Source organism: Physeter macrocephalus, chromosome 6 (genome assembly GCF_002837175.3).
Source record: "Physeter macrocephalus isolate SW-GA chromosome 6, ASM283717v5, whole genome shotgun sequence".
Lineage (NCBI taxonomy): Eukaryota > Metazoa > Chordata > Mammalia > Artiodactyla > Physeteridae > Physeter > Physeter macrocephalus.
The window spans coordinates 52,411,523-52,424,009 of record NC_041219.1 but is presented as its reverse complement, the minus strand read 5'-3'; the positions used below and the strand labels follow the sequence as shown (position 1 = coordinate 52,424,009).

Genomic DNA, 12,487 nt, shown 5'->3' with positions numbered 1-12,487 from the left:
CTGGTACGTTGGGTACAATGGTAGGAATTACTTCATTCCCTCCCTCATTCAGGCCACATACCAGAAACCTGCCTTTGGGCTGACAAGGTGGCTCCTGTCCCCCTGGGCTGTTGTGCAGGTTAGATGAGGTCCATGGATGTGACATGCTCACCATGTGCCTGGTACATAGTGAACACATTTTTGGTATAATCATAAAGCTAGTTCAGATTTGGTTTCTGTCATCTCAACCAAAGGAGTGCATTCTAATGCACATTCTTCATGTATAGTGGCAAAACTTAGAGCCGTGAGAAGGGATGGCTGATCTTTGTTGTAAGTTCTTAGAAAGAGCATTAGACTTAAAATATTATTTTAACAGTGAAATTAAGAGTGAAAAATATATGCCTAATTAATTTCACACTTAGGATTCTACTTACCCTTTGGTTCAAGACTGAGTTTCGCATACATGTTTACCTCTGCTTCCCAAAGGTCACTGACAATTTAAGAACTATGTGAGGTTTTTTTTTAAATTATTGTGGTAAATAATACATAACATAAAATTTACCATCTTAACCATTTTTAAGTGTATAATACAGTAGTGTTAAAAGGAACAATATATTTTTAAAAATAATAAGCCCATCCTAGTGTTAAAAGACAGACACATGGATTGTGAATAAAATCTGTGAAGACATGATACGGACAGATCAGAAGATGGATAAAGCCAACAAAAGCTGAAGAGTCAGCTGCACAGCCCTAATGTCACAGCGACTTCTGGGGAAGGGGCCAGCTGGGCACAGTGGGACCATGCTGGAGTGGGGTGGGATCAGCTGACTCCAGCTGCAGGGCACAGAACTGCTCCCTGAGTATAGTGGGCGGGGGACTGGAGAGACCCCTGGGCCAGAAGAGAAGTGGGGCTGTTATAGCAGGGAGGGAGGGGCTTAGCTTTTTATGAAAGGTAATTCCTAGCCCCTCCTTCTCAACTTTCTGAATGACAGGGTATCCCCAGCCTACTTTCTGCCAGAGTCCCCTTGCACTCACACGTCCCCACCCACCATCTTGAAGGGAAGCCCTCTTAGGGATAAATCCCACTCAGTTCATTCTTTTTGTTCTGAGCAGTATTCCATTTTATGAAAATACCACGTCGATACGCATATTTGGGTTGATTCGAGTTTGGGACAATTATGAATAAAACTGCTGTGACTATTTTTGCTAACTTTTAAAGAAACTGGCAAGCAGTTTTCCAGAATGATAGTACCATTTTACATTCCAACTTTTCCCATATCCTCCACGTCCTTGCTAACACTTGGTATTTCCTGTCTTTTTAATTTTTAGCCATTCTAATGGATGTATAGTGGTATCTCCTTGTGTGATTAAATTTGCATTTCTCTGATGACTAATGATATTGAGCCTCTTTTCAAATGCTTATTAGCCATTCACATGTCTTTTGTGACGTGTCCGTTCAAGTCCGCTGACCATTTTTTTAAAAATGTGTAGTTTACCTAATTGAAATTTTGAAGCTCTTTATATATTGTGGGAACAAATTTTTTTGTAAGATACGTGTATTGTAAAAGTTCTCTAATTTTGTAGCTTCCTTTCACTGTCATAGTAGTTTCCTTCAAAGAACAGAAGTTTTTTATTATTATAGAGTGAGCTTATCTTTTTTCTTCTATCATTTATATTCTGTGTCCTATCCAAGAAATCTTTGCCTCCTGCAGGATCCTAAAATTTTCTCCTGTGTTTTCAATGAGAAGTTGTAGTTTTAACTTTTCATTTAGTTCTATGATTAATTTCAAGTTAATTTTTATTTGTGGTGTCAAGAAAATGTTGATGTTTGTATTTTCCCTTTTGGGGTATCCAGTTGTTTCATTCCATTTTTAAATTATTTTAAAATATTTTTATTTACTTTGTTTTGCAACCATCACCACTATGTCCAGAACTTTTTCATCATGCCATATGGAAACTCTGTGCCCATTAAGTAGTAACGCTCCATTCCCCTCCCCCGGCCCCTGTAACCACTTTTCTACTTTCTGTCTCCACCACTATTTTAGGGACCTCTCAACACCATTTTTGAAGACTTTCCTTTCCCACTGAATTGCCTTTGCACTTTCTTTACTTTTCCTTTAATCTATATTTATAATTTTTTAAAATTTATTTATTTATTTATTTTTGGCTGCGTCGGGTCTTTGTTGCTGCATGAAGGCTTTCTCCAGTTGCGGTGAGCGGGGGCTACTCTTGGTAGTGGTGCGTGGGCTTCTCACTGTGGTGGCTTCTCATGTTGCGGAGCACGGGCTCTAAGCGTGCGGGCTTCAGTAGTTGTGGCACGCTGGCTCAGTATTTGTGGCTCACAGGCTCTAGAGGGCAGGCTCAGTAGTTGTGGCACACGGACTTAGTTGCTCTGCAGCATGTGGGATATTCCTGGACCAGGGCTCGAACCCATATCCCCCGCATTGGCAGGCAGATTCTTAACCACTGTGCCACCATGGAAGCCCTAATCTATATTTATATACTTCTTCCAATACCACACTATCTTAATTTCTGTAACTCTATACTAAGTCTTGAAATCAGATAGTGTGAGTCCTACAACTTCATTCTTTTTTAATTTTGTTGGCTATTCTAGGTCATTTTCATTTCTATGTTTTAGAAGTTTTAGAATCAGCTTGTCAATTTCTACAAAAATTAAAAACCACCTGGGAATTTAATTGGGTACTGCACTGAGTCTATAAATATATTTAGAGAAAATGGACATCTTAGCAATATTGAATCTTCTAATGTTTGAACATGGTATGTCCCCCATTTATTTTGTTTTCCTCAGGTATCTCAGCCAAGGCTTAGTAGTTTTCAGGGTTGCATTCTTAAACAATTTGTTAAATTTGCTCCTAAGAATTTCGTTATTTCACATTATTACAAATGAAATTTTAAAATTTCATGCTATAATTGTTTGTTGCTAGTATATAAAAATACAGCTGATTTTTGTAAGTAAATTTTGTAGCTCATAACCTTGTTAAATTCATTTCATTTTATAGTATTTTTGTAGATTCCTTAGGATTTTCTACATAAATAGTCAGCAAATAGCAAAATACTTCCTTATTTTGAATGTTTATGCCTTTCATTTATTTTTCTTGCCTTGTTGCAATGACCACCAGTACAGTGTCATACAGAAGTGATAAGAGCAGGCATTCTTGCTTTGCTCTCAGTCATCAGTAGAAAATGTTTGCTATTTCACCATGAAGTATGTTATCTGAAGGGTTTTTTTTATAGATACCGTTTATCAGATTTAGAAAATTACCTTCTAGTCCTTGTCTGTAGAGAGTTTTTCATTATGAACAGATAGCTGACCCACTTAAGGAACATTTTGATACCTTACCCAATAACTGCTTACATCCTATTGGCCAGAACTGGGTCTGGCTGCAAGTGAGGCTAGAAAATGTTCTTTCTTAGGTGAGCACATTACTGCCTCCTAGAAAACCAGGGCTCTGTTAATAAGGAGGAAGGCATGATGGATATCAGAATAGGCAACTAGCAAGATGCCACTGTGGGTATACAATTCTAGATTAACAGTTATTGACATGCCACATTTTAAACTTACTATTCTATTGTCATCTTGTTGCCATTAAAATAAATACTGTTTTGAATTGTTATTCTTTCCTCAGGTAATTTGTTCTCTCTGGCTACTTTTCAGACCCTGTTGTCTTTAATATTATTCAATTTCAATATGATATGCCTAGGTGTTCTTTTAGTTTTATTTATCCAGTTTGCGATTTGTTGTGATTCCTGAATCTGAGGAGTTATGCCTTTCATCAAATCTGAAAATTCTCTGCTATTATCTTTTTTAATATTGTATCTCCTCAGTATCTTCTTTTAAAAATATGTTAGACCTCATCTATGAACATTGAAAACATTATGTGAAGGGAAATAAGCCATTCACAAAGGGCAAACATTATATGACTCTACTGATACGAGGTTCCTAGAATAGGCAAATTCATAGAGACAGAAAGCAGAGTAGAGGTTACCAGGGGCTGGGGAAAGGAGAGAATAGATAGTATTGTTAATAGGGACAGAGTTTCTCTTTGAGATAATGAACAAGTTCTGGAAATAAATAGTGGTGATGGGTCTACAACATTGTGAGTATATTTTGTTAAATTATGAATTGTGAAACATTTTTAAAGATTGAAATTTTTCATATATATTAGACCTTCTCATTGTAACTTCTATAAAATGGTCTCCTCTCCCAGTCTAAATATTTTGTATTCAGTCTACCATCTTCTAGTTCAATAATTCTCAGCTGTGTCTAGTCTGCTATTAACCTGCTCATTGAAATTTCAATTATTATATTTCTCATTTCTAAAGTTATATTTCGTTTGTTTTAAAATCTATCAGATTCTTTCTTTTCCTTTATCCTTTTGTTCTGATGCTTTCTAACAGTTTCTCATTCCTTGTTCAGGTTTTCAATTGCATCTTTTATCTCTGAGGCCATTTTTAGCATCCTTACATGTTTTGTGATTTTTAGATTGTGATCTCATGTTTGGTTAATCCAAACTGTGGTAAGCTGGAGGGACTGAACTCCTCCAGAGGTGATTTGCATTTGCTTCTGCTAGGTGCCTCAATGCTGCCAACATATAACCACTTCAACTCAATTCTGAACCACCCAGGTAGGGAATTCCCTTGTGGTCCAGTGGTTAGGACTCCACACTTCCACTGCTGGGGGTGCAGGTTCAATCCCTGGTCGGGGAACTAAGATCCTGCAAGCTGTGCAGTGTGACCCAAAAAAACCCATCCAGTATATATTTAAAACCCACACCCATTTGAAGGTAAAAGTCTGTACTTATGAATTCTGAAGGGAGATTTGATTTCTGTCTTGTGGTGAGTTTGTCACAAAATTTCTCATTTCTCTTTCCTGGAAAGGAGATTTTTTTTTTTCCTAGACTTTGTAAACTTTTACTGAAATTACAGGTCTTTAATAATCCTGACTTTATGTAGGTATCAAAATACCAACTCCTTATATTGCATGGGCCCACATTCCTTTCTCTTGCCTTCTATGCAGCCATTAAAACCCAGAGCTTTAAGTTCCTGGTATTGAGAATGTCCCTGATATCACACTTGCTTACCCTGTTGCTTTTAGTTTCTACTTACTATATTTTACTCAGCATTTTCAAGTGTTTTACAATAGAGGGGTTTTAGGTTATACCGTTGGAAATCTGTTTTTCTTATTCAGCCGCAGCAGTCAGCACATAGAAGTGTTTAACGATTGTTTGCTGGTCAGATATTAAATGAATCAATAAATGAACAGAAAGACATCCTGCATTTTATTTTACGTATTTAAGATAAATTTATTTATTTATTTTTGGCTGCATTGGGTCTTCGTTGCTGCACGCAGGCCTTCTCTAGTTGCAGCGAGAGGGGGCTACCCTTCGTTGCGGTGTGCAGGCTTCTCATTGCGGTGGCTTCTCTTGTTGTGGAGCACAGGCTCTAGGCGCACAGGCTTCAGTAGTTGTGGCACGTGGGCTCAGTAGTTGTGGCTCAAGAACTCTAGAGCGCAGGCTCAGTAGTTGTGGTGCACAGGCTCAGTTGCTCTGCGGCAGGTGGGATCTTCCTGGACCAGGGCTCGAACCCGTGTCCCCTGCACTGGCAGGCGGATTCTTAACGACTGCGCCACCAGGGAAGTCCAACATCCTGCGTTTTAAAACGTTTATTACACACACACCCACACACAACAAAGCATGAGGGTAAGGCACTGGGAATACAGCAGTGATCAAATGGGTCCCTCCTGGTAAACCACATCCTCTCATTCATTGAGAACTTCAGCACCCTGATGACAGGTTGTCTGCTCACTCCAAGTTCTGACATCCTCCATGTCTCTCCAAGTGATCCCTCACACCATGGCCTCCCAGTTCCTCCCCTCAGCTCACTGACCATAAAAGCTAGGGTTTAGGTGTAGATTATAGACCCACGTATGGCTAGTTTGAGCAGAAAGGTATTTAATACATGGAATTAGTGTCTACAAAGTCATTGGAAGTACTGAAAGTAGCACTTACCCTGAGCTGCTAGAAATATACTCTCCCCCAACAATACCACAGAACTAGTCCCCTGGGGATTTGTTCATTTTTGCCACAGTCAGCAAACTGAGGTGTCAGAAAGCTGATATTCCAGCCGCTGGCTCCAACAGACCACACCTCCGAGTCTGTATTGCCCAGCCCCTTTCACATCTAGGTAAGGCCATGCCACAGAGTTCTGGAATTGGTTTGGGTAGAAAGGATGTGTGCCACTCCTAGGCCTAACCCATAAATAACTCCTGCTTATCCTGCATGCTCTCTGTTCACTCTTCTGCTGGCTGAATGTAGGCATCTAGGATGACCTGAAATCCACATGTCAAAAATGGCAGCACTTCCTTCAGCATGGGTCCCTAAATGCGTATACGGAGCAGAGGCTCACCCACCCCCCATTCCTGCCTGGGTTGCAAACTGGACTTTCTGTGAGCAAGAAATAAATGTCTATTGTATTGAGTCACTGAGATTTGGGGGTTTATCTGTTAAAGTAGCTGGTGTTTCCTCAACTGATACAGGAGACTCCATTGAACTTTCCACCTCCAGAGTCCTTGTCTAGATCAGCAGGTAGTGTTGCACTGGCCTCCAGAGTCCTTGTCTAGATCAGCAGGTAGTGTTGCACTGGCCAGCTGCTCAATATATGTTTGAATAATATGCTTGAGAACCAGGGAGATTAATACAAAATAAATTCACGTAACCACCGTATCCATTGTGGGATGGACAGTGGCCCCAAATGCATGACTTGTCTGACTTCCAAAGCCCAGCTCTCATCAGTGGACTGTGGGGGCATCAGAATGTCCAAGAAGTGGCATTCGCTCAGAGCCAGTGCCCAACAACCCCTCAGAGCCTGAGGTGTCCCTTCCCCTAGTGCACGGCCATCCTGGCCAAAGGCCATACCTCCCTGCAGCGGAGGCCAGGGAAAAGACTTAGTACAGCCTCGGGTGGTTCTGCCAGGTCTTTCCCTCTGGCAGAGGGCTCCAGGTCTGTGAGTGACTCACGTCCAGGAATTGGAAGAGGAGCTGCATTGTGAGTCAAGTCTGGGCCACGTTCCCGAGACCCAGGGTCTTTCCACCACCAGCCCCGCCTCCACTAGTGCCGCCCTGTTTTTGTCCTGGACGGTAACTCCACTGGCCAGTGAGCCAAAAATCTCTGAGGCCACGCCATTCTGCCTGACCATGATGGTGACAATACCTGCCTGGCCATGTGGCCTCTGCCTCCCTAGCATCTTTTCATCCCATTTCATTTCTGTCCCACAGTGGCCCGCTCCCCAGAGCCTTGCAAGGGTGTTGCTGCTTCCCTTCCTTACTCCAAAGTCCACCTCAATGTCTCAATGAGAGCATCCTCCAGGCCTTCACAGAGGACAGTTAGGGGACAACAGAGCAGGTCAGGCACAATACACTCCTATCCCTCTCTGTCTTTGGATGCCTTTTTCTGTATTAAACCAAAGAGTTTCCAGCATCTTGGCTTCATTCACATGGGCTGTCATGAGCACTGGTTTTAACCACAGCACAAACAGTCAACACCATCCTGGCCCCTCAGATCCAGAACCTGTGCTCACTGCCAGTCCTGCCTGACTTAGGATCATTTTCCTCCAATATCCAGGGGACAGGAATGATGGTTGCTGAGGGCAAAGTGGATGGAGCAGACCCAAAGGAGGAGGTGGAGGCCTGCACAGATGGTCTTCGGTGTCCTGGGTCCCCCACATCCGCCAGTCCCAAGAACCCCTGCAGAAGCCCTTCAGGTGGGCCCAGTGTTCTCCATGAAGCGGCTGGCCCACCCCACTCACCCCAGGCAGGCCCAGAAAATGGGAGGCCCTCCCTTGCCCTAGGTGCCAAAAGAGCAGGCACGCACCGCTCACAGGGCCCCTCTCCTAACTGTGGGTGTTAGTTCCAAATTAGCAATGCCCAGAGCCACTTCCGCAGCCTGGCAGGATGCCTCGCACCGGGGCTCTGTCCCAAGCTGACCCTCCTGCCGGCTCCCGCAGCAAAGCCAAGAAAGGCTCACATCTCCAAAAGACTCTGGCGCCCGCAGAGCTCGGCTTTGAACCAACACAGCTGGCAGCACATGCGCCCTCCCCCCACCCAGAGGTCAGGGCTGGGCTGGCTCTGCTGTCCCGTGTGCACACACCAGAACGGCCTCCAGAGACTGCAGGGGCAAGTGCCAGCCATTTGCATAACATTACAACCACAGGCCGGCTCTTCCAGAGAATAAGGGCAGGTCCTCCGCTGCCTGGGGTAGTTCCCAGCTTGCAGCAGAGAGGGAAGAAAGTGCTTTTGGTTGATTCCTTTTAAACTCCGATTCACAGCGCCAACCAGCTGTGACAGTTCCAATTACAAGTTCAAAGATTTCTGGGCCACGGAAAAACTTTCTGTCCTGGCCACCCACCCCATACTGCTCCCACGCACCGGCCCAGAAACCACGCTGGAATGTGACACCAAGGGGGTGGCTCACCGGAGCCCCTTCCGTTCCCCACGAGGCCAGCAGCAGCCGCAAGCCCAGCCGTGTCTCTGGGAGTCGCTACCCTTCCAATTTTCTCCCCCACGCTGCCTCTCGTCTTGAGCTTTCATCTTTCACCAGCAAAATACCAGCTCCCCAGCCAGGGCTGCAGTGGAAACTGTGTCTTGGCCCCCACCCCAGTGACCAGAGGCCTTTCAGGGGCCCTGTCCACTCTCCCACTGGCTCCAGGGTCAGTAACCACGGGAAGCCCTCCCCAGCCAGCAGCCCGCATCCTACTCTTCCTGAGGTCCGACCTTGTCGGGGACCCAGAAGCCTGAGAGCTGCCCTGGGGAGGGCTGGGGGTGGGCGACGAACGTCCGAGGGGAGCTGCTGTGGGGAGGCGCTCTGGGGGAGTTACGTGGGGTGTTCAGCTGCACTAAGATACCCACCTAACCACCCCCTGGGGCGTTCTCTTACTTTGAAACAGCTAAACAAACTGCGGACCAGAAAGGTGAAGTCATTCGTCCAAAGCTGGGCAGTGATGGAGCCAGGACCGTCATCTCCGCTTTCGATGGGCCCTTCCCATTGGTGTAACCCGGACGCAGAGCAAACCCCAGATGCCCCTCTACACAGCACACACACGCCCCACCACGCACACCGCACATCACACACACAGAGACATCACACACACACACACACCCTGACACACAACAGACACACACATGAACGGAGGGGAAAGGGTTGGGAAGAAATTTTGATCTCCTGTTTCGAGAAAAACACCAAAAGTAGTGTTGAAGGAAAAGCCAGCAGCCCGCGGGCTCCACGGTTTTTGTTTCGATTCGCTCGTTCCACACTCTCCGGGTTCAGGCCCCTTAAGGAACACACCGCGCGCCGAGCGCGAACGCCGGCAGCCCGCTTGCCAGCACCTCCCCCGCCGCCCCGCACCTGGCGCCAACTGCCTCGGGGCGCAAACCGGGTCGGAGCGCGCGCACGACCGCGCCATCCCCCCCCCCGCCCAGGCCGCCCCCCAGCCGCCGGATCGCGACCCCGCCCCAACCCCGGTCAGAGAAGGCCTCGCCACACCCGCCGGGCCGGGCACCGCCTGCCCGGCCCGGCGCCCCGCCCCTGGGCGGGCCGCGCGGAAGTCACGGGGTCAGGGGGCGGGCCGGGGGCGGGGCCGGGCCAGGCGGAAGCTCCTGCAGAGTGCCCTGCTGCCCACTGTTCAGCGTTCGCCCCTCCTCGGCCGTGAGCTGCCATCGTCCCGCTTCGCGGACTCCCGCGGGTCAGTGTCCTGGGTCTTCTGCCCCTGATCACGAGCCTGGGCCGGGACCTTTACGTGAAGAGGGTCAGATCTCCGCCTAAGAATCTAAAGGTGTCCTGGCCCTTGAGGGTCTCCAGGGAGTTAGATCCCCGGCTACAGGCTCCTGTGTTCTGTTGAGGTCAAGGGTCTCAGGGTGCCGAGTTCGCTGGGACTTCAGGAAAGGAGTTGTCTCAGTCGGGGGAGTATTTGGGTCTGGGGTCTCAGGGGAGGGTAGTGCCTAGGTCTGAGGTCTCAGGAGAGGTTAGTGGTGCCTGGGTCTGGGGTATCAGGGGAGGGTAGTGCCTTGGGTCTGGGGTTTTGGGATAGAGCTTTCTGGAACCAGTTTGCCTTCTCTCCCAAGGGTCTCTTGTTACAGGCCTGTGTGTGCCACGTGCCATGGTGGCTCTGTGGACCCTCACTCTGGCCTTGGCCGCTGGCCTGGCTGCTACCAGCCCACCTAACATTGTGCTGATCTTTGCTGATGACCTGGGCTACGGGGACCTGGGCTCCTATGGACACCCCAGTTCCACCACCCCCAATCTGGACCAGCTGGCCGCAGGGGGTCTGCGGTTCACGGACTTCTACGTGCCTGTGTCTCTGTGCACACCCTCCCGGTGAGCAAGGAGACCGGGGGCCCTCACCGCAAACGCCCACCCCTGCCCGTCCGGTTCCTCCCAGATTCACTCTGGCTTGCAGAGGGAGGAAGAGGGTCTCCATCTCTCTACGGAGACGTTCACCTCTCTTTGTTTCTGTCCTCTCTCTCTCCCCTTCTCCTTGTGTTCATCTCAATCACTCTTGCTCTGTCTCACGGACTCTGTGACTTGTCCTGTAGGGCTGCCCTCCTGACCGGACGACTCCCAGTTCGGATGGGCCTGTACCCTGGCGTTCTGGAGCCCAGCTCCCGAGGGGGCCTGCCCCTGGAGGAGGTGACCCTGGCTGAGGTCCTGGCTGCCCGAGGCTACCTCACAGGGATAGCTGGAAAATGGCACCTTGGGGTGGGGCCTGAGGGGGCCTTTCTGCCCCCCCACCATGGCTTCCATCGATTCCTGGGCATCCCATACTCCCATGACCAGGTAGGAACCACAGGGGTCCTTCCCCTTGACCCTGCAGCCCCAGCTCACAGCCCAGACCCCTGAAGGAGCTGCTCCCCCAGGGCCCTTGCCAGAACCTGACCTGCTTCCCGCCGGCCACCCCCTGCGATGGCGGCTGCGACCAGGGCCTGGTCCCTGTCCCTCTGTTGGCCAACCTATCGGTGGAGGCACAGCCCCCTTGGCTTCCTGGACTCGAGGCCCGCTACGTGGCCTTCGCCCGTGACCTCATGGCTGATGCCCAGCGCCAGGGCCGCCCGTTCTTCCTGTACTACGCCTCCCACGTGAGTGATCGTGGCCTCCCCCCCAGCCCCGGGCTGCCCGTGACCCCCACCTGCTGCTAACTCCAGTCTCCATCCCCAGCACACCCACTATCCCCAGTTCAGCGGGCAGAGCTTTTCGGGGCGCTCGGGCCGAGGGCCGTTCGGGGACTCCCTGATGGAGCTGGATGCGGCTGTGGGGGCCCTGATGGCGGCTGTGGGGGCCCTGGGGCTGCTCGGAGAGACACTCGTCTTCTTCACTGCAGACAACGGGTACTCTGGCAGGGGGCAGAGGATGCTGGTCCATCCCTCACAGGGCCCTGGGGTCTTCCCATCTGGACTGCTGGCCGAGGACGTAGTGGGATAAGGGGGTCTCGGGAGATGCTGGCCACGTGTGGTGATGACACCAGGTGCATGTGTGTGGGAGGCTGGGGGCCACGAGTACATGGAGGTGCTTGTCTTGGTAGGACAGGGAGCGGACAGGCACATGCTGGCCGTTTCTGGGCAAAATGTGTAACTGAGAAGTCTGGGGCTGGGGTCACTGGGGCAGGCCAGAGACCCTGGGCCCCTCATCGCAGATAACCTCTCGTGTGTTCCAGACCTGAGACGATGCGGATGTCCCACGGCGGCTGCTCTGGCCTCCTGCGATGCGGAAAGGGAACCACTTTCGAGGGGGGCGTCCGAGAGCCTGCCTTGGCCTTCTGGCCAGGCCACATTGCTCCCGGTCAGTCTTCAGGCCTTCTCCTCCCGGACTCTCGGCCCCACCTCCCCAACCCTGATCACAAATGGAGTGACTGTACAGCCCTCTACCCACAGGTGTGACCCACGAGCTAGCCAGCTCCCTGGACCTACTGCCCACGCTGGCAGCCCTGGCAGGGGTCCCACTGCCCAATGTCACCTTGGATGGCGTTGACCTCAGCCCCCTGCTGCTGGGCACAGGCAAGGTAGGGACCGTGACCTCATGACCCCAGCTCCCCCCAACCGCCCCCTGGGCCCCCCCCAACTTACCCTCCCCGGGAGTGAGTTTGGGCAGCAACTGAAGTCCCTGGGACCAGGCAGACCCTCTGTTGAGCAGCGTCCAAGCGGTGCCGCCCCGGGGCTCTCAGGTGGGCAGGGAGCCCCTGCACATCCAGGGCCCAATGCAGAGCTGAGGCTCTGGGTATGTGCAGACCCCCGACTTTGCCCCCAGAGCCCCCGGCAGACCCTCTTCTTCTACTCGGCCTACCCAGACGAGGTCCGAGGGGTCTTTGCTGTGCGGAGCGGGAAGTACAAAGCACACTTCTTCACCCAGGGTAACTTCCTCTCCCGCAGCCCTGCGCCCCCCCCCCCCCCCCCCCCCCCCCCCCCCCCCCCCCCCCCCCCCCCCCCCCCCCCCCCCCCCCCCCC

The 12,487-nt window shown here is 50.1% G+C and overlaps 1 protein-coding gene across 5 annotated transcripts in view; it reads left to right on the top strand.

Moving 5' to 3' along the window:
• The first annotated feature begins 9,645 nt into the window (after positions 1–9,645).
• Positions 9,646–12,487, top strand: part of ARSA (arylsulfatase A) — a 3,503-nt gene continuing 661 nt past the window's right edge. For 2 of the 5 annotated variants that reach the window (XM_024127502.2, XM_028490808.2), the window contains exons 1-8: positions 9,649–9,735; positions 10,130–10,367; positions 10,586–10,826; positions 10,907–11,125; positions 11,205–11,374; positions 11,701–11,825; positions 11,918–12,045; positions 12,291–12,393. In XM_024127502.2, the coding sequence (XP_023983270.1) occupies positions 10,150–10,367; positions 10,586–10,826; positions 10,907–11,125; positions 11,205–11,374; positions 11,701–11,825; positions 11,918–12,045; positions 12,291–12,393 (1,204 nt within the window). In that variant the 5' untranslated portion in view covers positions 9,649–9,735; positions 10,130–10,149. The other 3 variants (XM_028490809.2, XM_024127503.2, XM_028490811.2) reach the window with 3 other exon arrangements.